The 27,727-nt window shown below is 35.1% G+C and overlaps 2 protein-coding genes across 2 annotated transcripts in view; both read left to right on the forward strand.

The window, feature by feature from the left end:
* The window catches only part of tnks1bp1 (tankyrase 1 binding protein 1), a 33,517-nt gene extending 15,943 nt beyond the window's left edge, over window positions 1-17,574 (forward strand). The window contains exons 4-10 of the mRNA XM_067407738.1: window positions 8,919-9,028; window positions 10,312-10,444; window positions 13,075-13,240; window positions 13,668-13,804; window positions 14,929-15,077; window positions 15,417-15,508; window positions 16,663-17,574. Coding sequence (XP_067263839.1) covers window positions 8,919-9,028; window positions 10,312-10,444; window positions 13,075-13,240; window positions 13,668-13,804; window positions 14,929-15,077; window positions 15,417-15,492 — 771 coding nt within the window. The 3' untranslated portion in view covers window positions 15,493-15,508; window positions 16,663-17,574. The remainder of the gene's footprint in view (window positions 1-8,918; window positions 9,029-10,311; window positions 10,445-13,074; window positions 13,241-13,667; window positions 13,805-14,928; window positions 15,078-15,416; window positions 15,509-16,662) is intronic.
* Window positions 17,575-20,418: 2,844 nt separating this feature from the next.
* Window positions 20,419-27,186, forward strand: crybb3 (crystallin, beta B3). The gene is made up of 6 exons (XM_067407409.1): window positions 20,419-20,510; window positions 21,827-21,903; window positions 22,682-22,800; window positions 24,493-24,625; window positions 24,715-24,857; window positions 26,859-27,186. The coding sequence occupies exons 2-6, from the start codon at window positions 21,829-21,831 to the stop codon at window positions 27,154-27,156; spliced, it is 768 nt and encodes a 255-aa protein (XP_067263510.1). The 5' UTR covers window positions 20,419-20,510; window positions 21,827-21,828; the 3' UTR covers window positions 27,157-27,186.
* Window positions 27,187-27,727: the final 541 nt, after the last annotated feature.

Genomic DNA, 27,727 nt, shown 5'->3' on the forward strand with positions numbered 1-27,727 from the left:
AGTTCTGTGAACTCAAAAGAAAAAAAAATTCAAAATACTCATAAAATTTGATTGAACTAATTTGTTTAATTTGAGTTTGTCCTACTCAAACTAATTAATTATTTTGAGTGTAAGGGTTTATAGCTTAAATGTTGAAGTTGTCATGAAATCAAAACTGACACTATTTTAGCTGTCCTGAGTATTTAGTGTATTCCTATGTGATTGGTGATTTTAGTTCATCAGGGCGTGAAAAAATATAGAGCTGAATATCATCAGCGTAACAGTGAAAACTAACGCCATGCTTCATAATGATAACTCCCAACCATGGATAGCATGTATTACTCTAAAAATGCTGGGTTTAAAACAACCCAAGTTGGGCTGAAAATTGAAAAACTCAGCGATTGGGTTGTTTTAACCCAGCGCTCAAATGTATTAATAATTTTACTGAATAATAATGAAACAATAAACATTTATTAATTGCTTATTAATAAATATTCACCTTTTGATTATTATTGTTGCCTCTAGTAATTAATTATGTGTCTGATTTTTAATTTCCAACCTATTTTGGGTAAATGTGGTAATGTGTTATGTGTATGCCAGGTTAAAGAGATGTGTTTTTAGTCTAGATTTAAACTGACAGACTGTGTCGGCTTCCCGAAGAGTGTTCCAGAGTTTAGCTGCTAAATAGGAAAAGGATCTACCGTCTGTGGTTGATTTTGATATTCTAGGTATTATCAACTGGCCAGAATTTTGAGATTGCAAAAGACATGAAGAACTATAATGCTTTAAGAGCTCGCTCAAGTAGTGGGGAGATAAACCATTTAGTGCTTTATAAGAAATTAGAAAGATTTTAAAATGTATGCAATATTTAATCAGGAACCAATGCAGTGTTGACAGAACCGGGCTAATATTATTCTTCCTGGTTCTAGTAAGAACTCTAGCTGCTGCGTTTTGGACCAGCTGGAGTTTGTTTATTAAGCGTGCAGGGCAACCACCCAGTAGAGCATTACAATAATCATTACAATAAGCATTACAAGTCCTTGAGGTCATGAATGCATGAACTGCTCGGCATTTGTCAGTGAGAGCATATGTCGTAGTTTATATATATTTTTAAGATTGAAAAATGCGGTTTTACAGATGCTAGAAATGTGGCTTTCAAATGAAGGATTGGTATCAAAGAGCACAACCAGGGTTCTAGCTGACGACAAAGACTTGACAGAACATCCATCAAGTGTTAGACAGTAATTTAGTTTATTATGTGCAGATGTTTTTTTTTTTTTTTTTTCTTTACAGAATTTAGTAGTAGGAAATTTTTAATCATCCAGTTTTTTAAATCAACTATGCATTCCGTTAATTTTGTGTATTGCATGTTTCATCAGGGCGTGAAAAAATATAGAGCTGAATATCATCAGCGTAACACTGAAAACTAACGCCATGCTTCATAATGATAACTCCCAACCATGGATAGCATGTATTACTCTAAAAATGCTGGGTTAAAAACAACCCAAGTTGGGTTGAAAATTGAAAAACCCAGCGATTGGGTTGTTTTAACCCAGCGCTCAAATGTATGAAGAAGTTTACTGAATAATAATGAAACAATAAACATTCATTAATTGCTTATTAATAAATATTCACCTTTTGATTATTATTGTTGCCTCTAGTAATTATGTGTCTGATTTTTAATTTCCAACCTATTTTGGGTTTATTTTAAGCCAGCCATATAGTCATTTTTAAACAATAGTTGAGTTAAATAAAACTGCCCAGCACATTGGGCAAACATTTAACTCAACCGCTGGGTTTGTTAATTTTAAACCCAACTTAGGTTGTTTTTAACCCAGCATTTTTAGTGTGTACAGCACACACAAGCAATGGGTTATATTAGACAAACACAGCCTGTTAGTCATGACAAATAGTCAAACGAGTGAAGTACAAAGCACCTGATTCAGCCGTAGTTTGCATAAGGATTCTGTGGTTTAGTATTTCTCTTCCAAAGTTCACAGATACAGAAAGGTTCCCATAAAACTCTTTCCTGTATTCTCTTTCTGTCCTTCTATATTTTATTATTTATAAATACAGTAACACGTGATTTTCCTCGATCAGCTTTCCCCCTTTCCCTTCCCCCTTTCTCTCTGTTTCTCAGAGCTGGGATGTTGTCATTCATTTGAGGGCTGTGCCTGTTTCCGGTACCTGTTCATACCTGCAGCGGAACAAGCATAAGAGGTGGACTTGCCGGAGTACTGCTATGTTTTTCCATTGGGATCTGGGAGAAGTGCACAAGAACAAGTGCTCACTGGAGTTCAATATTGGATGTCTGAAGACTTTTTCCCCTCATTTGTGTTTCTACTGCATCCAAACAGGAAGATTTCACAGGAGATCAACCGCAGAATGGACTAATACGTGTGCTTTGTGGAGGAACGTTCTGGAAGGGCGTTAAGGATTGATAGACAACCCGAAGCGCTTTCTGTGATCGGCATAAACTCAGTTTGGTTTACAGGTCAAGATGCCTAAAGAGATGCCAGTGTGTTTTGGCTATAACGCCCCCTAGACCTCATATCTGGGATTTATTCCCACTGATAGAGTCGCGTTCCACCAGATACCACAGACTTTCCTAACATACTTTGTCATTTGGGGTAAAACAAGATGCAGTTCCTGGGTAATAAACTCTCCGAGGTGCAGACACAAGTGTCGGGTTGGATGGGCAACATGCGTCGCTCGTTGCAAGAGGCGGTGGAGTTGATGTCAGGCACTCTGGAGCATGAGGGAGTAATAGAAGTAGAGGAGGATGAAGAACAAGTGGGAAGGTTTGAGAGGGCCATCTCACCGCTGAGAAGTTTTGCTTCTCGTGGTCGACAGTCCCTTCGGAATCTGTCTCAGCAAAGCCGGCAGCGTTTTTCCCTGCGCAAACGCACTACGACTTCAAACTCGAATAATGTAAGAGTGTGTGTACTCTGCTCTTGCTCTTTCTCCTTCTTGCTTTATGAGCCAATGTATTTTTAAGGTATTGTGACAGTCCAACACATTCATGATTTTTTTTTTTTTTACTGCATGCTCAAGGTTATTTGCAAAGTCACTGTTGCAATTTTCTTTGTGAAAGTTTTGATCTTGAGGCCAAAATTATTATTTTTTTATTATTATAATTATTAATATTAATTATTGTTGCAATTTAAATGAATTTAATTATTGTTATTAAATTAAATTATTATTATCATGAAAATCTAACTTTTTCCGTGTTTAAATGCTACAATCGGGTTCCTACGGAAGAGGATTAGGGCCAAGCAATAATAAAAAAATAAAACCATCTCGAGATTAAAGTTGTTAAATTTCGAGAAAAAAGTCGAAATAAAATGTTGAGAATAAACTCATTAAATTAAGAGAAAAAACTTGTTAAATTTCAAGAAAAAAGTCGAGATAAAATGTTAAGAATTAACTCATTAAATTACGAGAAAAAAATTGTTACATTTCGAGAAAAAAGTCAAGATAAAATGTTAGGAATAGAGTCAATAAATTACGAGAAAAAGTTGTTAAATTACGAGAACAAATCCGTTAAATTATGAGAAAAAATGTCGTTAAATTTAGAGAAAAAAGTCGAGATAAAATGTTGAGAACAAATTTGTTAAATTATGAGAAAAATGTCGTTAAATTTCGAGAAAAAAGTCGAAATAAAATGTTGAGAATAAACTCATTAAATTACGAGAAAAAACGTGTTAAATTTCGAGAAAAAAGTTGAGATAAAATGTTGAGAATAGAGTCATTAAATTACGAGAAAAAAGTTGTTAAATTACGAGAACAAATTCATTGATTATGAGAAAAATGTTGTTAAATTTCAAGAAAAAAGTCAAGATAAAATTTTGAGAATAAACTCATTAAATTACCAGAAAAAAGTTGTTAAATTATGAGAACAAATTTGTAATTTAACAAATTTGTTCTCGTAATTTAATGAATTTTTTTCTCATAATTTAATGACTTTATTCTCAACATTTTATCTTGAATTTGTTCTCGTAATTTAACGACTTTTTTCTCGTAATTTAACGAGTTTATTCTCAACATTTTATCTTGACTTTTTTCTCGAAATTTAACGTTTTTTTTCTCAAAATTTAACAACTTAATCTTGAAATGGTTTTATTTTTTTTTTATTATTGCTTGGCCCTAATCCTCTTCCGTAGGTTCCTGGTGCATCTACCAACCCAGAAAATGTGAAAAAGGACAACCCAGTAACTTTGTTTTGGTAAGCCTTTCTTTGCAAGCACGTGAAAAAATGAGTCGTTTAGATTTCGCTCCCCTTGTGAAGTAGGAAGGTGTAGGTGCCAGATATGGTTTGATGTCTTTTATTTTGAAATTGTCACTTCCAGTTTGTTACATCACTTTGTATAGGTGCATATTACCTGTTAGTTTGCATGTGGATAGCATAGAGGAAGGGGGTGAGTAGCTGGGACGCTCACTTTCTGTTGATCTAATTATAGCGGCAGCCAGTATCCGCTAAGAGAATAAGTAGTGGGAATACATGCATGACATGTTTCATTTCACTCTTAGCCGGGACTGTCTGTCATTATAAAGGGGATTTTATTATAATATTACCGCCCCTTAATCATTTCCACCCACGGCACTGCCACTTTGTTTTCACAAGCAAAAACGGTGTGCCAATTCTAACGCCATGGCAAAAGTTGAAGTAAAGCATGCTAACTGTTCTGTCTTGACTGCATAGATGAGCACAGAACACTATTTAGAGTCTCGTTAGCTTGGATAGCCTGCAAGTTGACCCTGGCGAGCTCAATGCTAAAAAAGGAGCATTTCTGTCCCAACGATATTTTGGAAAAAATATTAGACCATTCACAGCATTTGATAGCAATCATAAACTTTAGCCTGGTGTGTATGGCACTGATTGGCAAACAGGTACGCTATGTATAGTGGGCTCCATATGGATTTTGTGCAAAATATTAACATGAGGGCACATGCTAACTACATAAATTTATCCAGTAATCATTCAGAAACATCCAGTTTCATTCTAAAAGTTGTAACTTCTTCCTGAGTCTCTCCATCAGTGTCGACTCCGGTTTGAACAATGTAAGGTTGAACACCGTTACTGACAATCCTCATTTTGGCTGCGTGAGATTCTCCAGCTTTGTTGTTGTTGAGCTGTTGAAGCTCCGCCCTCTTCTGGAAAGGGGGGCAGGAGCAGCAGCTCATTTGCATTTAAAGGGACACACACAAAAACGGCGTGTTTTTTCTCACACCAAAATAGGAGCAAATTTGACAAGCTATAATAAATGATCTGTGGGGGATTTTGAGCTGAAACTTCACAGACACATTCTGGAGACACCAGAGACTTATATTACATCTGAAAAACGGCATAATAGGTCCCCTTAAATTATTACAATCTGATTACGATTCCTGTCAGTGCACAAGCATGAGTCAGTGTGTTCACATCAAATACTCTTAAACAGGATGTGAGGCGTTTTGAAATATTTTTGCTCGGAATCTCGAGCTGTCTAGGCTTGTTTTTATTCACTTGTTAATTTGCTCATCCTTTCATGCTGAATCTTCTGTTCTTCTACATGCACCTTAATTTGGCACCCATCCCACAAACGTGCTCATGTGTATATATAGAGGTTTTAGATGACATACACTACCATTCAGAAGTTTGGGGTTGATAAGATTTTAAATGCTTTTGAAAGAAGACTCTTTTGCTCACCAAGACTGTGTTTATTTGATCATAAATACAGTCATTTTTGTGAAATATTTGCAAAATTTGTAAAGTACATGTTTTCTGTTTGATTATATTTTAAAATGTAATGTATTCCTGTGATCATTACTCCAGTCTTCAGTGTCACATGATCCTTACGAAATCATTCTAATATGCTGATTTGCTGTTCAGGAAACATTTCTTACTATTATCAACATTGAAAACAGTTGTGCTGCTTCAAATTTGTGTGGAAACTGAATATAAAGTACAAAAGAAGACCAGCATTTATTTGAAATAGAAATCTTTTGTCACATTATAAATGTCTTTTTGATCAATGTAATGCTTCTTTGCTAAATAAAAGTATTCATTTATTTAAAAAAAAAAAAAATCAAACTGACCCCAAACTTTTGAACGGTGTTGTAAGGTCTCTATATGTTGGCGGATAGCTTTATATCTTTTAATGTTTGTGTTATTTCAGGAAAGAGGTTTTGACGGTGTGTTTTAGGTCACTAGTTGCTGCATGACTCATGGATTGTTACTAAAATATCACTGGATAACTACAATTATGCTCCTAGAACTGTAGACCAGAAATGTAGTCCTCTCCCTAGTGAGTAAATACACAAATTAAAGCTGCACATTGACCTTGTTTACATGCACATCTTTTTCTGATGCACTTGCAAATTCAAAGCCATATACAGTATGCAGCATTTATTCTGCACAGTATTGTAGTCAACTAAATTAATCTATTTCTTGAACTTTTTTTCCTGTTCATTCATGTTTGGACATGAGTTTATATAAATGAATATCTCATTGCTTAAAGGGGTCATATAATGTCTCTTTTGCAAGACGTAAAATAAGTCTATGATGTCCCCAAAGTGTGCATGTGAAGTTTTAGCTCAAAATACAGCACAGATCATTTTTATAGCATGTTAAATTTGTCACTTTTTGAGGGTGAGCAAAAATGCTCAGTTTTTGTGTGTCAATTCAAATGCAAATGAGCTGCTCTTAGAAGAGGGCGGAGTTTCAAGAGCTCATGTTAGAAGCTCCAATAGAACAGGAATAGTTTAGTTTAATTACGGTTTTAACTTATGTTGTCTCTGTAACTCATTTTAGACTTCTAATTTGTGACCGGTGTTTTGTGTTGCTCTATCCTCTATGCTTCTTCCACTGGAACTCACATACGCAAGCCAGTGATTCTAGTTTATGACGTAATAAATATGGATATTTATAACGCATCACTTCACTTCAGAACCCCCTGGAGCCATATGGATTACTTTTATGATGGATGGATGCACTTTTTTTACTTCAAAATACAACACCTAATTCACTCCCATTATAAAGCTTGGAAAAGCCAGAATATTTTTTAATATAACTCCGATTGGGTTTGACTGAAAGAAGACATACACCTAAGATGGCTTGAGGGCGAGTAAACCATGGGATAATTTTAATTTTTGGGTGAACTATCCCTTTAAAATCATTACAAAGAGTATCATCTTTAAGAGCATCCATCTCTGGTCAGTATAGAAGAGAACTGAATCAGATCTCTATATTCTGATCAGAGATATAGTCCAGAAGTCATTTATACCGTATATGTACTGGATTGTCTCGTGATGGACATTTGCTCAATGTCACACAGAATCTGTTTACAAGGAAATGTTTTGTTTCCTAGTAACGATTGTTTTACGCTGACATGTTTTGAGTTGCAGTGACATGAAATTCAAAGTATCTGTTCAGTGTTTGTTGTGTTCGTAAAGGACAGTTTCGTCCCTGTGACCATGTCAGCTCATTAAAACATGTTTGAATTGTCGTTGGTACTTTTATGTTTACAACTGTTTGTGTGTGTGTGTGTGTGTGTGTGTGTGTGTTAGCTGACTGTGAGTTTTGCATTGTAATAATCACTTTTGCATGATGCACAATGATAGGTTAACTATTTGTCATTCCTGCCAATAGATTGTGAATTGAAAAATTATTGTTGGGCCACCCCTTCATTATATATATTTTTATTTTTATTTTATTTACAAATTACCATTATGTAATTAAAATGACATTTTCTGTTCTTTTACTTCCCGCAATATGTTTTCAATATATGTAAATTCTAGCCAGTTGCTAAAATGACATCTATCATAACATTGAGAGCTACAATTGTTTTGTTGTACAGAGTTTCATTTCAGTGGCTTGTTTCCAGGAATGTGTCATGCCATAAATGTTCAGGAATTATGAAATGACAGCAAATTACATTTTTGGCTTCTTATCTGTACCTCTAATGCAGGAATTCAGAGTTCTTTGTCAGCTGAACTGCTTTGATCTAGAGATTTTAAGATAATATTTCAATAATTTAACAACACAATCAAAGGTTTGTGGTTCTCTGATGTCTTCTAATGATCACATAACATGCACATTTTATTTTAGTAAGTAATTTTAGTGTGTGTTTTGTTTAAACTTTTATTTTGGTCACTGATATTCTTCTTTTATAGGATGTTTGATTGACCTGGAATTGCTCAGGTAGCTTTGGTTGATCATTCCTAAAATGTGATTTAACTATGTGTTGTGTTGCAATTTAAAAATACTGCACCAGTCAGCTGACCATTTTACTTGCCAAATGGAATCTTTACTCATTTGGTGCTTCGTTTGTTCATTTTGTCTTATCAGCCAGCTAAAGATAATACACATGTCCTCAAAGTACCGTATCTTTACAAGTCCTTCATATAAATGAACTCTCGTTTGAGATAGGATTATTATCGTTAACTAAAACTTTTTTTTTTTTTTTAAAGTTGGTTAATAGAAATACAGCTTAAATAAAGCAAAATAAAAATATTAGTTGAAAGCTTAAACTAAAATTTGCAAGTTTAAGCACTAAAATTATTAATTGGGAATCAATAAAAACTAAAACTGAAATAAAAATAGATTAAACCTAAAGAATATTTTTTTAAACCAAAACTAAAAAAGATACATAACATTACATTAATAAAAAAATAAAATAAAGTTCAAATGAAAACTGAAAATATAAAAATAAAAGCTAATTCAGAATATTATTGAAAACTATAATAGTATATAAATAAAACTAAGTCTGGTTTGAGAAGGCCAGCTCCGGTTTCGGCATGCTGTTCATCAGTTGGTTGATCTGGTTAAGCTAGTTAAGAAAGCCTGGTGGGTACACCGGCATCCACAACTAAACATGTGATGTGACAACAAGCTGGTCTTTTGCAGAACTTTACTGTAATCTGAGTATTGAAGTACTTCTGTCTTTGTTTTCTCTCAGGGTCAGTTGAAGGACTGCGAACCCGAGGAAGATGTAGTTTCAGAACTGGACCCAGAGAATCTGATCGATGAAACCGACGAACAAACTGAAAACAACGACGCAGTTGATGAGTAAGACATTTCCATAACATGACTCATCTCATCACCTTCACCATCACCACGTACCAAACTAAAAGTAGCAATGCTACTTACATTTTCAGAGTCTCGGCTGTTTTCAAAACAATGTTGCTTTTCCGGTAACAAGCTATTTTCATTTCCACTGGTGTCGGGTGACAAAATTTCTGTGTTTTTTACATAAGGTGTACAAAGTCTTACGGTCGAACAAGTTATTAAGGTAAAAATAATCAAAGTCTCCTGAAATGCCCTCAACTAACATTTCTGCAAATAGTTTAGTTTAGATGATTGATTCATTTCAATATAGTTCAAAAATGGATTCACTGAGTAATCATTTAATAGTAATTCATCATATTTTGTTAAATGCTGCTGTTTATCTACATGCTTACATTAAAATGACATAAATTAGCCTTTTATAGTTATAGCGTAAATGTACAATGTACAATGTTCAAGTTTGACGTGGTCACCTTAATGGGGGTCCACAAAGTAATTACATAACTTTAAAGTTATAATATAGTTAGTTGTTAGGGTTTTTAGGAGCTTGTAATGTAGCTTGACTGAGTTTAGTCACCAACACTGCATTAAAGTTACCTTCAGACTAACCATTTCACTACTGTTCAAAAGTTTGGGTGTTTTAAATTAGAAATTAAGAAATTAAAAAAAAGAAAGTAATACTTTTATTTAGCAAGGAAGCATTAAATTGATCAAAAGTTACAGTAAAGACATTTAAAATGTTACAAGATTTCTATTTCAAATAAATGCTGTTCTTTTTAACTTTTTACTAGTCATCAAATAATCCTGAAAACGGTTTCCTCAGAAAGATGAGGAAAAACTGTTTTCAACATTGATAATAATCTTGAGCATCAAATAATCATATTAGAATGATTTCTGAAGGATCATGTGACACTGAAGACTGGAGGAATGATGCTGAAAATTCAGCTTTGATCATAGGAATTAATGACATTTTACAATATATTCACATAGAAAACAGTTCTTTTAAATTGCAATAATATTTCACAATATTATTGTATTAGTTTTATCGCAGTTGTAATCAAATAAAATGCAGCATTGTGAGCAAAAGAGACTATTACAATAACATTTAACACAGTAACTTTTGAATGGTAGTGTATATTTACTCAACATTCATGTAACTGGTTGCTCATTTAATGGATGTAAGTTTTGCTCAGACTGTCCCCTAGTGGTCATGAAGTGCATCAAAGTTTAGTTCTCTCACTGTAGAGTTCTGTGTGGATTGTTTTCATATGTTTTTATCTGTTCAGTGCTGGCACAGAGAGCAGAATCAGTCAAGCCCTTCAGAGGCTGACTCGGGTTAGACAGCAAAACACATCTACTGATTCAGAAAGGCCAGACGTCCCGGCTGAGGAGGAGCCCGAACCCCTGCCTGTTCTTGAGGTGCATTTGAATTTTACATTACCTAACAGTTAAAAGGGTTAGTTCACCCAAAAATTAAAATAATCTCAATTACTTACCCTCATGCCGTTCCACACCAGTAACACCTTCATTAATCTTCGGAACACAAATGAAGATATTTTATTTGAAATCCGATGGCTCCGTGAGGCCTTTATAGGGAGTAATGACATTTCCTCTCTCAAGATCCATAAAGGTACTAAAAACATATTTAAATCAGTTCATGTGAGTACAGTGGTTTAATATTAATATTATAAAGCGATGAGAATATTTTTGGTGCGCCAAAAAAACAAAATAACGACTTATTTAGTGATGGCCGATTTCAAAACACTGCTTCAGGAAGATTCGGAGCACAAATGAATCAGTGTATCGAATCTTCTGTTCGGAGCGCCAAAGTCACGTGATTTCAGCCGTTGGCAGTTTGACACGCGATTTGAATCAAGATTCGACACACTGATTCATTTGTACTCCGATGCTTTCTGAAGCAGTGTTTTGAAATCGGCCATCACTAAATAAGTCGTTATTTTGTTTTCTTTGACGCACCAAAAATATTCTCGTCGCTTTATAATATTAATATTGAACCACTGTACTTACATGAACTAATTTAAATATGTTTTTAGTACATTAATGGATCTTGAGAGAGGAAATGTCATTGCTCCCTATGGAGACCTACTGAGCCATCGGATATCAACTAAAATATCTTAATTTGTGTTCCGAAGATTAACGAAGGTCTTACAGGTGTGGAACGACATGAGGGTGAGTTATAAATGACAGAATCTTCATTTTTGGGTGAACGAACCCTTTAATACAGTGCCTACATAGAAAATCATCATACCCCTTTGAAATAGTTACTTTATTTGTCGTACAGCTTGAAATCAAATTTTAAAAAAAAATATTTACACATTGTGCCTTACAACAACAAAAAAGAAAAGAAAAACAGTTCTGAAAATGTATTTTTTTTTAAAAACTGAAAAACTAGAATAACAGGGTTGAAAAAGTCATCAGTTCCCTGATTTAATATGTCTGCTTTGCACACCTAGATTGGAGGATTTTGAGGCCCAAACAAATGCATTCATCCATCATAAAAGTAATCCATACAGCTACAGGGGTTGATAAAGGCCTTCTGAAGCAAAGCAAATTACTAGCTTCTGGCAGACGGCCGAGTAACGGTGGAAGAGTAACCCCTGACCCGACGTATGATGTAACGACGAATGTAGAAACACATAGGATAGAGCAAAACAAAACACCGGTCCCAAATTAGAAGATTTTTTTAAAGAGACATGATATTTTTCAATACATCTCCGATTGTGTTAATCTGAAATATGATATTCATATACACCTAGGATGGCTTGAGGGTGAGTAGATCATGGGATCATTTTTGGGTGAACTATCCCTTTAAGTCGGGGCTCTGACTTGGCCACTCAAGGACATTCACCTTCCTATCCTTAAACCATTGCGTTGTTCTTCTGGCGGTATGTTTAGTATCATTGTTGTTTTGGAAGGTGAATGACCTGCCCATCTTCAGCTGTCTAGCAGAGAGACGCAGGTTTTCCTCAAGAATATGTATGTACTTGAGCGTCCATTTTCCTTTTAATCCTGACCAATCGCCCAGTCCCCATTGAAGAGAATCACCACCACATCATAATGCTGCCACCACCAAGCTTCACAGTAGGTATGGTGTGTTTTGGGTGGTGTGCCGTGTTTGCTTTTCATCAGACATAGCGCTTGGAGTTCAGTCCGAAAAGGTCAATGTTGGTCTTATCAGACCATAGCACCTTTTGCCAGATGGTGTGTTTTTGCATAGCGCAAACAAGACTGAGTGTGACACTTTTTCAGGAAAGGCTTCTTTCTTGCCTCTCTGCCATACAGGCCAGCTTCCTGTGAAGCTTGTGAGATAGTTGTCACAGCCATAAAGCCTTGTAAGTCCTTCAAAGTTGCCTTTGGCCTCTTGGTAGCTTCTCTGATCAATGTCCTCCTGACTCGGTCATCCATGGATGGACGATCTAGTTGATGTGTTTGTAGTGTGATACGTTTTCCACGTCTTAATGATGCTCTGAATGGTACTCAGAGGGATAGCTAAAGCCTTCGAAATGTTTTTGTGCCCTTCTCCTAACTTGTGCCTTTCTACAACTTCATCCCGGAGGCCTTTTGAAAGCACTTTCTCAACCATGGTGTATGCTTTGCAGTATTGTGCGCTACTAACAGTGAAATCTTCAAAAAAAACAGCTGGTTTTATTCTGAAGTAATCAATGTCAGGTGTTTGATCTGGAAGTTTATAATGGTACTCTAAGGGGCTGGTCACTTTACAAAACCAGGTATTTCACTAATTAATTTTTATTTAATCCTCCAGAATGTTTTAAAATGTTATTTTCACTTTGATGATGAGGGTCAGAATGTGTACATACAGCTTAAAATAAACTTAGACTTCATTTATTTTATTTTCCAGGGTATAATGTGACAAAAGGTAAAGATTTTCACAGGGTGTGATGGCTTTCGTATGTATTGCACTGTATTGTATAGTATTATATTATATGATATATGATATAAAAGTGTTCCTTGTGCACCTGTCTCATTGTGTATTTGTGTATATGTCTGCATGTTAAATGCTGGATCAGTCTGCAGCTCCTCTGCTGGATTCCAGTGTTTTCCGTTCGAAGGTTGATCTGGCAAAGAAGCGAAGCATAAAGCGTTCCAGGCCGACACGTGCCGTCCGACAGAAAGACGCCCTGCCCGCGCTGACCGAGGGAACGAACCCTGACTGGAGGTTCTGCGACTCCACAGGTGGGCTCATTATACCATTCACATGTTTTTAAAGAAGTCTCTTCTGCTCACCAATGCTGCATTTATTTGATCAAGATTACAGTAATATTGTGAAATATTTTTTCACGTTTTCATCATTATTCCAGTCTTCAGAGTCACATGATCCTTCAGAAATCATTCTAATATTCTGATTTGCTGCTCAAGCAATATTTCTTATTATTATCAAAGTTGAAAACAATAGTGCAGCTTCATATTTTTGTGGAAATTGTGATTTTTTTTTTTTTAATCTTTGAATAAAAAGTTCAAAAAAGCAGCATTTATTTGAAATAAAAATCTTTTGTTACATTATAAATGTCTTTACTGTCACTTTTGTTGTGTCCTTGCTAAATAACAGTATCAATTTATTTAAAAAAATCTTACCGACCCCAAACTTGTCAATCTATTATAGATGCAAAAGATCAGTGTTCCAATGGAGGGGACTCAGAATCAGACGAGGAGCCGTCCCGGGACGTCACGTCCCCTCCAGCCCCCAGCCAGCCGAAGAGAGTCCCTATGTTTCCCGGGATGAACCCTTCAGCCCTCATGGTAGAGCATCACATGGATCTTTAACACTTTATGTGCCTGCTGATGAGACCAGAATTGCTGGTATTGTACATGTCAGGTTTTAGATGCTGGGGTCTCCATTAGGATGCTTGTCTTAACCAGCAAGCATTAGGTTTAGGTTTAAGCTTGGTTCACTGGAAAAACCTTACTCTTCAACAAGCTTCTACTAAATCCAGCATGTACATTCTACATGTACAATGGCAAAGGACACATTTACAAATTTACTCTCTTCTGCTCACCAAGGCTGCATTTATTTGATCAAAAATACAGTAAAAACAGTAATATTGTGAAATATTATTACAACTTAAAATAAATGTTTTCTATTGTAATATATTTTAAAATGTAATTAATTCCCATGATTCAAAGCTGAATTTTCTGCATCATTACTCCAGTCTTCAGTGTCACATGATCCTTCAGAAATCATTCTAATATAATGATTTGCTGCTCAAGAAACAATTCTTCATATTATCAATGTTGAAAAACAGTTGTGCTGCTTCATATTTTTGTGAAACCATGATCGTTTTGTTTACACCCATTTTAGTGCAATTTCAGCAGCACCAACTGTTTGAAATGATATCGCTATACTAAAGCAACCTATGTAAAGTCTTTTAGTTGAAAAATGCTATTATTTGAAAATAAAATGACAGATTTTTTTATTATTACTTTCTTTTTAATGTTGCTGGAATATAATATTTTAGTAACACTTTATAATACGGTTATGAAATACTAAAGCATTTAATAATCTTAGTTAATGTCTGTTTAAAATAAAATAAATACATTACTTAATGCACTGTGAACCAGCATGAACAAACATTGAACAATAGTATTAACACATTGCTAAACATATTACTTATTGTTAATACATGTTAGCTAATTCATTAACTAATGTTAACAAATGAGACCTTATTGTAAATTGTTACCAATATTTTTAATATTGGTTTGTGGCTTTGGTAGTAAACCAGCAAGACCAGCACTAACCAGCATGAACCAGCCTAAACTTGCATAAAACATGAATTTCCGTCTCAGTCGTTTCAACAAGGTTTTCTCTCCAAAATGAGTCCAAATTTTGTGAGTCATGCATTTCTTAACGTATTCTTTCTCTTCAGGCACAGCTCAAGCGGAGAAGTGGAGTCGTGGAAGCAGACAGTCCACCAGAAGCACAGACGCCTCCATCTGTTCCCACACGCTCTCCCCGCACTCCTACCATGGCCCTCGGCCCCAGAGTGCTGCCCCCTGTTGGCGCCAAGGACAATGGGTGAGTCTTTTCTGCTCTATTGTGACGTATATTTGAGTGAAACGGCTCCTCGAACAAGAACAAATGTAGGACGGGGCTTGATTTTGTCCATGGGGAACTGATTGGATGGTTCTGGTTTGCATTTATAATAAACACTGCCGTATTCATTAAAATATAAGATTTGACCATTTTGATTTCATGGTGACTTTACATAAATCATAATTATTTTCAATAGAACGCAGTGCAGATGTGAGGGACACATGCATTGAACAGCAGACACATTTCAATATACATTGAAAAAAGTGCATTCTGTTGTAACAATAAAGATGTATGTAATAACTGTGATTTGTGTAAATCCAGGTCCGGCTCTTCACCCTCATGGCTGCTTGAGCTCAAATCCAAGAAGCGAACGAGTCAACCTGAAAGTGAAGCATGAAGTCTGTGAAGCTCAGGTGAGTGTGTTTCCAGAAATCACGCCGTCCAGTTCTCTGATTCCCCCAGGAATAATGAAGTGTCTTGAATTTTTTATTCTGCCAGGCTCTTCATAAATAGAACCTTTTAGGGGTTCCCATTGTGGGATCAGTTTATGTAATTAATTCTAATTTTTAATTCATTTTTAACTTTAAAACATTGAGGGGGACAAGTCTCTCCCAATAATTAGAAATGAGCAAATCGTCCCCCCAAATATTTGAAATTCTTGCACTGCTCTGCTGCACTTCATTACGCAGCCCTCTATATGTTGTTAGGATGACAAAAAGGTATAAAAGTTACATTTTTAGTCTGATCCACGTCAGCAGTCTAACAGCACTCGTCAATGTCAAAATGATTGAGACGGCCAATCAAAATCAAAGTAGGCACAGTGTTGCCAAGTCTGCGGTTTTCCCGCAGAATTGGGCTACTTTAACACTGTTTCCACGGGTTGTTTTTGATGTCCGCTGGTTGAAGCGACCCCAAATGATATTTAGCCCCTGGAATGAGATTTTTACCAGGTGGCCCCCTGAAATGCCATTGGGCTAGTTTTGAGTAGCAATTGGGCAGGTTTTGTTGTGAAAACCTGGCAACCCTGAGCATGAATTTCTGTGTGAAACATCAGTTTAACCTTAAAGGGAATGAGTGAGATAAGATGAAAATAGTGAAACATTTAATACACGTCAAATGAATGCAATTTGTTTTTTGCAAATAGTTTAGACAAAGAATTTCCTTCACTCCTCTATTTCTTTATGCTTTATAAAAAGATTGGTCCCCCCCAATGTGCAAGACATGATTACGACCTTGACTTTACTTTTTTTTTTTTAAACAGCTTGTAAACATAGCCTACTTTATCACTAGAAAAAAATTGAAATAATCCATAAAACAGGAAAGTATTATGCAATAATTTAAGACATTTATATAGTAAATGTTTGGTGTAAATGGTTCTTTAAAAATTGAGTCAACAACCGTAAGTTTCTATCTAGAACCCCGGTGGAATATATATGTGTGTTGCTCCCTTCATCCCCAGCAGAGGGTGACAAAATCCACTTTTAGATCACTTTGACTTTTTTGTCATTTGGTTGCAAATGTTGTTCCAGTTTTCGAAGGGCGTTTACCCTGCTGTTTCTCCTCACAGGTCTGATGCAGGAAATCCTCTGTGTGGTTCCACAAAGATGCCAAAGGAAGCGACTTGCATAAATGAGAAATGCAATGAGCCTTTCATTCTCATACTGACTGATTATCAGATATTTTTCTAGTATGTGTCCTGGACTGTAGGCTTTGCCAAGATGATGTCCTGTTATGCACCTTTTTACTTTCACATGAAAGTCTGTCATAATGCCGAATCATAATCGGCACAAGATGGTGTCTTTGAAAAGCATGAGCTGTTTACTATCAGTCTAATTCTGTTTACATTTATTCATTTAGTAGATGTTATTATCCTACATGATGATGGATGATAAAACAAGCAATCTTAAGAAGTCCGTCTTCTGTCCATCTCTCATCATGGGAAAAGCAGATATCAGTATAGCTTCATGCTACAATGCACTTTAAATGAGTCAGACACTGGGAAAGGTGCCTTATTTCGCAGTTGATTTGCATCCATTTTCTTTCTCTTAATTGTTTTTGTTCAATATGTTCAACATGTTATAAACATCACTGGTTTGCTTTTATTATCATTCTTAAATTCTTTTATTCTCCGTATTTTTAAATCTAGTGAGCAGAGAAGCATAAGCTAATGTGCTTTAATTGGGCTGATTATCATTTACAATGTTTTATTTTGCATTGTTGCCCGTGTCCTTCCAGTCCTGCCAAGAACACTTCTACAAAACACAAATCAGAGTTATAATAATGTATAATAAGTTGTGTTTGTAACTGTGTTCCTTTTGAATGTTTTTCAGTCATGTTAGTTTATTGACTTCAGCTGTGTAAATTGCTGCTCGAGGAAAATGTTTACCTGTTTAATGTTGGGAAACTGTTGTTTTGTTTTATAAAAAAAAAAATGAATTATGATTTACAATCAAGGGATCTTCATTAAATATTTTTTCTAAATGGGAAGCAAGTTTGTCTTTGTATGTACTTGATTGTGTGCCAGGACCGAGATATCGGTGGGTACAAGCACAGAGGTGTAAAAAACCTTTCTAAATGTGAATTTACAGTAGGTCGGTGATAGAAAGAGAGGTTTGTGTTTGGAAAATGCAGTCACAGTAGAATCAGGTGAAGAGCGGCAAGTCATAGGCCATTGTTTAGAGTCTATTCATTGATTTTCATTGTGGAAAATGGCTGTATAAAAAGTTTCTGAATTACATATTTATGTCTTAGTTGCAGTGAGCTGTAAGATGTCTTTATTTTAATGCGCATTGCTTGAATCATACATAGCTACTCTTTCAATAGTGTTTTGGCACAAACTTAGGCATTTAATTTAAACTGAAAAAGCAAAACGGTTAAACAGTTCTATAAAGATCTGTGCAGTTTATTGATATTCATTTTTATTTTTTTAAAGGTACACTATAACTTTTTTTTTTTTTGTTCAAAATTAAAAACAAAAAAATTAAATTATGAGTCAATACATTATCAATCCTTCTTCCAAAACATGTTTTTGTCTTTCCCTGATTCACTGTGGTAAGACTATTATAAGTGTTTATATTTTAGACCAGGCAAGCATATGTTGTGGGGATGGCAGAGGTTAGCTGGCAGAACGAGCGAGAAAGGTTGACATGGAGCCGCTAAATCTCGGACCTCTGGGAAATCACCCATTTTAATAAAAAGGAGATGGCGTTTTTATTCAGCAGGTGAGTGAGGTATTTTATTGAACAGATAAATCGCCATATGTAGCTCTCTAACAGAGTTCATTGTAAAGCCTTACTTATTGTGAAGGCTCATTTTATTATGGTTGTTGTAGCGTTGTACTGGAATTTATTTTCATTAATTTCTATTAATGGGTAAATCTCCAGTAATGTCTTCAGCTAGTCAGCTTCAGATGTTTTTTGATCAGTAGGATTACTATATTCATCTGCACAGTCACGCGGTGTCGAAGCACAACCAAAACAATGTTCTTATGCAAAATGGATGCTTTTATAAATCCTGGAGGTCCAAAAGTCCCATAATGTACAGTTTACTTTGCTTTATTTGCTTTGAAAAAGTAAGTCAAGTACTTGTAATTCACTGTAAAAGTTTGTTACCTTAAGATCATACTTGATCTAACACAAAAAAAAAATACTTTTGTTTGTGTAAACAAATTTGTCAGGGTGAGTTTACAGTGGCAGCTTTTTTATTTCTAACCAATCTGGACCATTATTATGAAGTACTGACGTTCAAAAGTTTGGGTTCGGCAAGATTTTTTTTTATTTTATTTATTTATTTTATTTTTTGATGGGTTTTTTTAAATCAAAAATGCAGTAAAACATTAATATTGTTAAATAGTATTACAATTTAAATGTTTTCTATAGTAAAATGTAATTTACTCCTGCGATTCAAAGCTGAATTTTCAGCATAACATTACAGAATTCAGTGTCACATGATCCTTGAGAAATAATTTGCTGAATTGATGATCAAGAAACATTTCTTAAACTATTATCAATGTTGAAAACAGTTGTGCTGCTTCATATATTGTGGAAACTGATACATTGTTTTTCAGGATTTTTTTTTTTTTTTTTTTTTGATGAATAGACAGTTCAAAAGAACAGACTTTATTTAAAACAGAATTTTTTTGTAGTATTATAAATGTCTATACTGTCTCTTTTGATCAATTTAACCTGACCTTGCAGAATAAAAGTATTAATTTCTTTAAAAAAAATCACTGAATCCAAACTTTCGAACAGTTGGACTTCAAAAATAAAATGATTCCTTATTAATTTGAGCAAAAAAAATAAATAAAAATGTAAAATGCAATCATCTTTTAAATTTTACTACATTAAACAACCCTTTTTCTATTTATTTGTCCATTTGAAAAGTAAAAGTGATTTATATTTAATTTTTAATGAATTACACTCTAAAAAATGCTGGGTTAAAACAACCCAAGTTGGGTTGAAAATGGACAAACCAAGCGATTGAGTTAAATGTTTGACCAACATGTTTTTAAAAATGACTATATGTCTGGCTTAAAATGAACCAAAATATGTTGGAAATTAAAAATCAGACACATTATTACTAGAGGCAACAATAATAATCAAAAGGTGAACATTTATTAATAAGCAATTTAATAAATGTTTATTATTTCATTATTATTCATTAAACTTATTAATAAATGTTCATTTCCAGCATATTTTGGGTTCATTTTAAGCCAGACATATAGTCATTTTTAAACAATAGTTGAGTTAAATAAAACTATTCAGCAGGTTGGTCAAACATTGATCCCAATCACTGGGTTAAAACAACCTATTTGCTGGATTTGTCTATTTTCATCCCAACTTGGGTTGTTTTTAACCCAGCATTTTTTAGAGTGTAGTAACTGATTTTTTTTCCATTCATGTGTTTCTTGGGCAAACACTTACAGTATATAGAAAACAATCACAAAGTTCGAGAATCCATCAATAAGGATCAGTGACCCAAATGTGTGGAGTGTGTTAAGGCACACAGAGGCGGCTCACGGGACTGCAGTGACCAGAGAGAGAGAGAGAGAGAGGACAGTGAGCAGGGTTGTGATGACAGCAGCTGATCCTGTCTGAATCCTCTTGGCTCGCGCCCTGTCGGTGCCCGCTGTACCCACGCTGGCAGCAGAGCAGGCTGGTGGCTGCGGGCAACTCCTGCCAACTCGTGGCCTATTGAGAGGCAGTCTGACGGACACAAATGCGAACGACAGACTTGCTGCATCAACAGCAATCAACGCCCAACCCATTTCTGCTGCTGTGGACGGAATTAAACCATAAATACCCCCCAGGTCCCCTCCACTCGCCCGGCACACCCTCACCTGCACACACACTCACACACTCACACACACTCGCAGAGACAGAGTGGAGGTGTGAGAAGAACTGACAAGAGAAACAGGTAAAGATGCATTTAAAGTCTTGATTTTCACACGTATGCTGATCAATTCTTAGGTTTATTGTTTGAATATCTAATGAAATGTTCTGTAATTTAATATAGAAATTAAGGTTGTAAAATTCATGATTTTTCCTTAATCAGAAGTAGGGACGTGATCTTCTTGATCCAAAATCCTTTTTTTCTTCATTTTCAACACTAGATACACTGAAGTATCAAATGTTCTAATTTGTTACTCTGTCAATTTAATTTTAATATTATGTTATAATATTTGATAATATTTTCTTCTATTATACAGATGTTTTTATTTTTTGTTTTATGTTTGGCAATATTGTATTATTTACAATCATGCCAATAAAGCATTTTTTTTTTCATTTGAATTTATATTTCATAGTTTAAAACCAAGCAAACCTCTTTTTTTCCTGAAAGTTTAGCATCAAAAGCATGCGTATTGCAACTTTCTTCAAAATAAATGGCACTTGTTTTGATGATTTATCATCTTTTGATGCTGTTTTGTTTTGTTTTTTGTTTAGTTTGGTTTAGTTGTGTAGTTGTTTATTAAACCTCAGCTAATGCATCTTTGTTCAAAATAAATGGCACTTGTTTTGATGTTTTGTCATCTTTTGATGTTTTTTGTTTTGTTTTGTTTTGTTTTGTTTTGTCAAGAACTCTTTCGCAAACATCCGTGCGATGAACAAAGTTTAATTTTAAAATTTAATTGTCTTTCTTTTGGAAGTTTTTCAGTCATTTGTCAACGTTTGTTATACCTCAGCTTATGCATCTTTGTTCAAAATAAATGCCACTTGTTTAGATATTTTTATCAACTTTGTTTTGTTTTGTTTTGCCAAGAACACTTTTGCAAACATAAATCCGTGCAATGAACAAAATTATTTATTAATTGTGTTCCTTGTTCCTGATATTTTTCAGTAATTTTTCAATGTTTATTAAACCTCAGCTGTGTAAATTGCTGCTCGAGGCAAAATGTTTACCTATTTAATGTTAGGCAAAAGGAGATGTGTTTTATAAAAATATAAGTTCATACCATTTTGAATTTATTTTTGCATTAAAAGCATGCTTAGGCAGTGCTTATCTTTCTTCAAAATAAATGGCACTTGTTCTGATATGTTGTTATCTAATGCAGTGCCATTCAGGTATTTAAAAGTGTCCAAATAGAGTTTCCCACTGTAGATCAGATCTCATATATTCTCTCTGTTTAACCTTTGGATTGATTAACTTTCAGTGCTCATGCGTATGCTGTGATAATTGGTGTATGACGTGATTCAGAACGGCTTTCTCAATCATCTCTAACATGTGTTTGACAGAGATGTCGGATCAGCAGGGAGTCCCAGATCAGCAAGTCGCTGGTAAAAGCCAAGGAGGAGCAGGAGCAGTTTACAAGGTACAGATATGCTAATTTATACAGTTATTACTCGCAGAGGAAAGCCTCAGTTTGTATTATGTATCAACTTCAACTTCACATGCATAAATAGATACAATGGGTCAATAGTTAGTAAGATTATTGAGCTATAAATGAATGTGGAGCATCATTTGAATTTGATGAGAAATGTTTGAGTTCATATTGAGATCTCTGACTTTTGATTGGTTGCACACTTCTTGAGGTGTATATATACATATATACTTTTTAACCAAAACTGCTCATCTTGCACTGTTCTGTGATGCGCCACACATTACATAATCATGTTGGAAAGGTCAGCCGGAAATACCGTCTACAAAGTGCAAAAGTCAAACAGCCTTTACAAAAAAAGATAAAAGAACGATGTCGGACGATTTTGAAGTTGTAGGCGAAAATGAGATGGAGTTTTTTGCTCTACCGCGGGACTTCCACCTATGTCAAGCTTTGAAGCTGCACTGAAACTCACATTTGGACCTTCAAACCGTTGAACCCCAGTGAAGTCCACTATATGGAGAAAAATCCTGAATGCTTTCCTCAAAAAACGTCATTTCTTTTCGACTGAAGAAAGAAAGGAAATTTAAATTCTGAAGTGAACTAATCCTTTAAGTAATGTTGTTAACAAATTTAACGTTATTGTTAAGTATTATTGCAAATATATTGAAGTGATTCTGACAATTTCCATAAATGGTTTTATAAATTATTTACATGTAAATGCTGAACCCAAACAGTTTATGACTTAAAATGTATTGAATTATCTTAACAGGTCTCACTGTATGAATTTGAGAACTTCAGAGGAAAAAAGGTTGAGCTGTCAGCAGAATGCAAGGACTTGATTGAGAAGAACTTGGAAAAAGTTGGATCAGTCATAGTTGAGTCTTGCCCGTGAGTACATGTTCTCTCGAGATCCGCTTTCCTGCAAAGTTTTGCTGCAACCCTGATCAAACTCACCTAAACAAACTAATCAAGGAATATGTCCGAAATCGCTCTCTATACACTGTTTGAGGGGACAGACATTTGTAGTGCTGTCTGAAAATATAGTTGATGTTATCTAGTGCTCTCATTCGATCCCGTAATGCACCGCAATAACGAGTGTACAACTGATGTACGCGCAACAGCTAGAGAATACCCATAATGCACTGTGATGGTTGCGCAGAATTTTCCATTTTCTAAACCGCTGGTCCGATGTGGGTACATCATAATATCATATAGGTATAAATTCCATTTTAATTGATTATTAAATTGTTTATTAAGGTTTATACATGCTCGGTTCCATGACAGAGTTCAAGATAAATCCTTTCATTATTACATTTTCATTCACCCCTTCAAGTGGACTATATTAGTGGTTTTAGTGTACACTCAAAAGCTATTCTTTGAATTAATCTAATTAAATCATGGAAAGGATTTCCGCGTGATTAAATGGCTTTCTTTCAGCATTAAGCACTTTTGTTAGGCTAACTTAAATTGCATAGATTGGATCAACTTAAGTAAATGAGTTGGTCCAAAACATTGCAAAATAGTTGGGCTGACACTATTAAATTAAGCTGTGCCCAAACATAGTAAAAAGGTTGAATCAACCTTAATAAATTAAGTTGACCCAACGTAAGTACATTAAATTGGAATAACAGAATTGCATAATGCTGAAATAAAGCAACTTAATCATGTGGAAATCATTTCCATTATTTTTTTTATGTTCGTTCAAAGAGTTATTTTTTTGAGTGTAGGAGACTGACAGTTAGTCTTTAACTAAATCTAAGATTAAAACTAAAAACATTTTCATTTCTTGAAATAAAATAAACATTAGCTGAAATGAAATAAAAAAAATGTAAAATTATTTTATTTCAGCTAGTTTACAAGACAATATTTCTCATTTTCGTTTAAAATAAAGTACTAAATAACTACATTGAAAAAAAATTATATTCTTCCTCAGTATTTTTGTTGTTTTCCAGTACAAATATCTTAATATTCTTAAATCAAGATACATTTACTTGAGAAGCAAAATTACTTAAGATATTAAGATATAAGTCTAGTTTAATGAAAAATGCGACATGCTTACAACAAGAACAAATATCTGCCACTTGGATCAGAAAAATAATCTTGTTTTCCCTTTGAACTAAGTTTACTTTTCTGACCCTGCTGGCAGAAATTATTGCTTGTTTTCAGCAAAATCTTACTTAATTTAGATGCTTTTTTTAGAAAACAAGATTATCTTGTATTATCTTAAGTTAGACGTATTATCGTAAGTCTTAAGCTTCTGAAGTAAATGTATCTTGATGTAAGAATGTTTAGATATTTGAACTGGAAGATAAGACAAAAATACTGAGAAAAAACATGTAAAAATCTTATTTAAAATATTAAAACTATAGTAGTACAGTATATGAATAATACTTGCATGTCATGTGAATTGTGAACATGTGAAGTTGTTATTAAATTATTTATACTGAAAATCTCAGTTAATCTTCTAGTGAATGTGTTTGGCTGACAAAAAGTTTGGGAATCCCTGCTTTAATCAAAAGGAATCATCCATTTCTCCATCATGATATAATGAGCTTGCCTGTGAATGTGTTCTTGTCTTAGATGGGTCGCCTTTGAGCAGAAAGGCTTTTTGGGAGAGCAGTTTGTTTTGGAGAAAGGAGAATATCCTCGCTGGACCACCTGGACCAACAGCCAGAGCAGCAACTGCCTCCTGTCCATTAGACCCCTGAGAGTGGTGAGAGACTCGTTCACACCGCACACGCTATTAAGGATCTGATCTGCTGTCACGGTCCATTGAGTCTTGTGTTTATGCTCCATTACCAGGACAGTGCCGACCACAAACTACATCTGTTTGAGAACAGCGGCTTTGCCGGCAGAAAGATGGAAATCGTGGATGATGACATTCCCAGCTTGTGGGTTCACGGCTTCCAGGACCGTGTGGCCAGTGCAAAAGTTGTCAATGGAACGTGAGTTGTTATCCAAAGTCCATTGACTTATGAACATTTCATTTTTTTCAAGATGGTCTTGAGCTTTCATTTTTGGATTAGTAAAATTAATTTTGCATTTAGTAAATTAAAAACAAAAACTTTTATTACGTAAGGATGCAAATTCTTTTGAACATTTTAATCATCAAATAATCCTGAAAATTTTTTTATAATTTTTTCCACAAAAGATATGAATGTTTCTTGAGCATCAAATCAGCATATTAGAATGATTTCTGAAGGATCATGTGACACTGAAGACTGGAGTAATGATGCTGAAAATTCAGCTTTGATCACAGAAATAAATTACTTTTTAAACTGTATTACAATAGAAAATGGCTATTTTAAATTGCAAAAATATTTCACAATATTACTAATTTTACTGTATTTTTGATCAAATAAATGCAGCCTTGGTGAGCAGAAGAGACTTTCAAAAACCCAACCTCTTCTTAGCGCCATGTTTGACATTGTTTGACCCACAGGAAGGCTGAGGTTGCGACCTTTCAAAAGAGTAATTTGTTGATTAACGTTAATCTAATAAAAGTTACAGCAATAATAACAAACAAAGATAGATTTGATAAAGAAATGTTAAAAAATTGTGCACCGCTAGTTCCCCACGATCCACAGCAAACTCAAATCTGACTCAATTATTTTATGAAATGCCCACTTCATTCAATCATAAAATGAAGTCTTGTGATTTTCTTGTTAAATATCCTGTTTCACATGACAAAACAAATAGAGTGGGTCGCAGGGATGACGTAAAAACCCGGAAAACTAATGGGTTTTTTCAATTGATGGATAAAATAAGGTCTGTTGTAAACATAAATTGATGATACACTGATATTTTGTTATACAACGAAGATTACACACACTCGACCCGCTTATCTAGTAACTTATTAGAAACATTATGTTTTTTTTTTTTTTAAATAAACATAACAGTTTCAAAGTTCATGTTGGGTGTGTGTCATTTAAGTTGTAGAAACAAAACATTCAAGTTTCATCAATTATGTTTACCACAGGCTTCATTTTACTCATAAATTGAAAAACTCCATAGGAAAATCTCAAGTGAACAAGTGGTGAATAAGTCTTCCGGGTTTTGACATTATCTCTTCACCACTGGATTGGATTCGAACTCTGTTTTATGTTGACTCTTAGTCAGATAAGTAAATCTTCAAGCAATCAGTTTCTTCATTTTTGGTCATATAGAGATAAAAATAATTTGAAATAATTTGTTACTTAAAAGTTTGTCAATTTTAAATACACTCATAAAAAGGTTCTTTATTGGCATCAGTTGTTCCATGAAGAACATTCACGAAACCACTTTGACATTCATGGAATAGTTTTCAGTCACATGATATGACCGGGTGGGCAAAACATCCATAGAACTGCATTATAGGCCTGTCAATTTTCCATCTAAAAAAGAAGATTAATTAACATATGTGAATAAAATGCAAGTTTTAGCCACTTGTGATCCATATCCAGCACCTGCTGCAGTATTTCAATCACTAAAAACAGCAAGATGTTCTAAAACGCTCAATGTAAAAAACCATTAAAGTGCCTTAATGTACTAAAACTAAAACTATTAAAACAGCAAATTCAGTATACACCTTATTGATGCTGAATACTAGTCTAGATGAGCCCAGAATATGAACGCAATGTGTTAAATGGTTGTGTTTTCTTTATAATGGTTTTCTATGTATGGTCATTTCTAGTCATGTAAAAACTTTAAAGTGGAAAAAGTTTCTTTAGATAATTAAAATGTTCTTCACACTAAGAAAAAAGTGGATATTTTCAGAAATGTTGATTTAAATGGTTTTGGGGAACCAAAAATGGCCATCCTCCATGCCATAACTGTGCATCACAGTTTATTTCCTCTTTTTGCTACTTAATTTCCTTTTTTTCTGGTATTGCACTGAAGACTGGATCAGCACGGCAGATCCCAGATTGGTTTGCAAACTCAAATATCACTCCGATCTCTTTTCTCAGGTGGGTGGGCTACATGTACCCTGGCTACCGCGGCCGTCAGTTCGTGTTTGAACATGGTGACTACAAACACTGGAACGAATGGGGAGCCACAGAACCACAGCTGCAGTCCGTCCGACGTGTACGCGACATGCAGTGGCACAAACGGGGCTGCTTCCCTGTCCCTGTCCCCGTCCCCGACCCAGCTCCCAAACCCAATCCCAACCCCAATCCAAACCCCAATCCTAACCCCAATCCTGCGCCCAATCCTGCCCCCAATCCCGCTCCTCCTGCCCCAACCACCATGCCTGCCAGCAGCTGAAGGAGGGCGGCCCGCCCCGTCGCCGATGACCTCTGCCCTGCACCTGCTCAGAGGGCCGCGAAGAAAGCTCGAAAGCAAAAGTGACTGCCTTGCCTCTTGTGTGTCTATCATTGGAAATAAAGGCCTCGGCCCCATGGTTTGATCTCTGACCTTTGGCTCGTGTCTGCTTTCATTTGCTCTGCTAGACTGATAATGCACTACTGTTCACAAGTAGATCTTTTTAAAAAGAAGTTTTTGAAAGAAGTCTCTTATGTATGGAAGCTTGTTTCTGCCACAAAATAAAAAAGGTAATTGCGAGTTTTTGACGACTGACAGGTGAAGTGAATAACACTGATCATCTCTTCATCACGGCACCTGTTGGGTGGATATATTAGGCAGCAAGTGAACATTTTGTCCTCAAAGTAGATGTTAGAAGCAGGAAAAATGGGCAAGCGTAAGGATTTGAGCGAGTTTGACAAGGGCCAAATTGTGATGGCTAGACGACTGGGTCAGAGCATCTCCAAAACTGCAGCTCTTGTGGGGTGTTCCCGGTCTGCAGTGGTCAGTATCTATCACAATTGGTCCAAGGAAG

This window comes from Chanodichthys erythropterus, chromosome 13 (genome assembly GCF_024489055.1).
Source record: "Chanodichthys erythropterus isolate Z2021 chromosome 13, ASM2448905v1, whole genome shotgun sequence".
In the NCBI taxonomy this organism is placed as follows: domain Eukaryota; kingdom Metazoa; phylum Chordata; class Actinopteri; order Cypriniformes; family Xenocyprididae; genus Chanodichthys; species Chanodichthys erythropterus.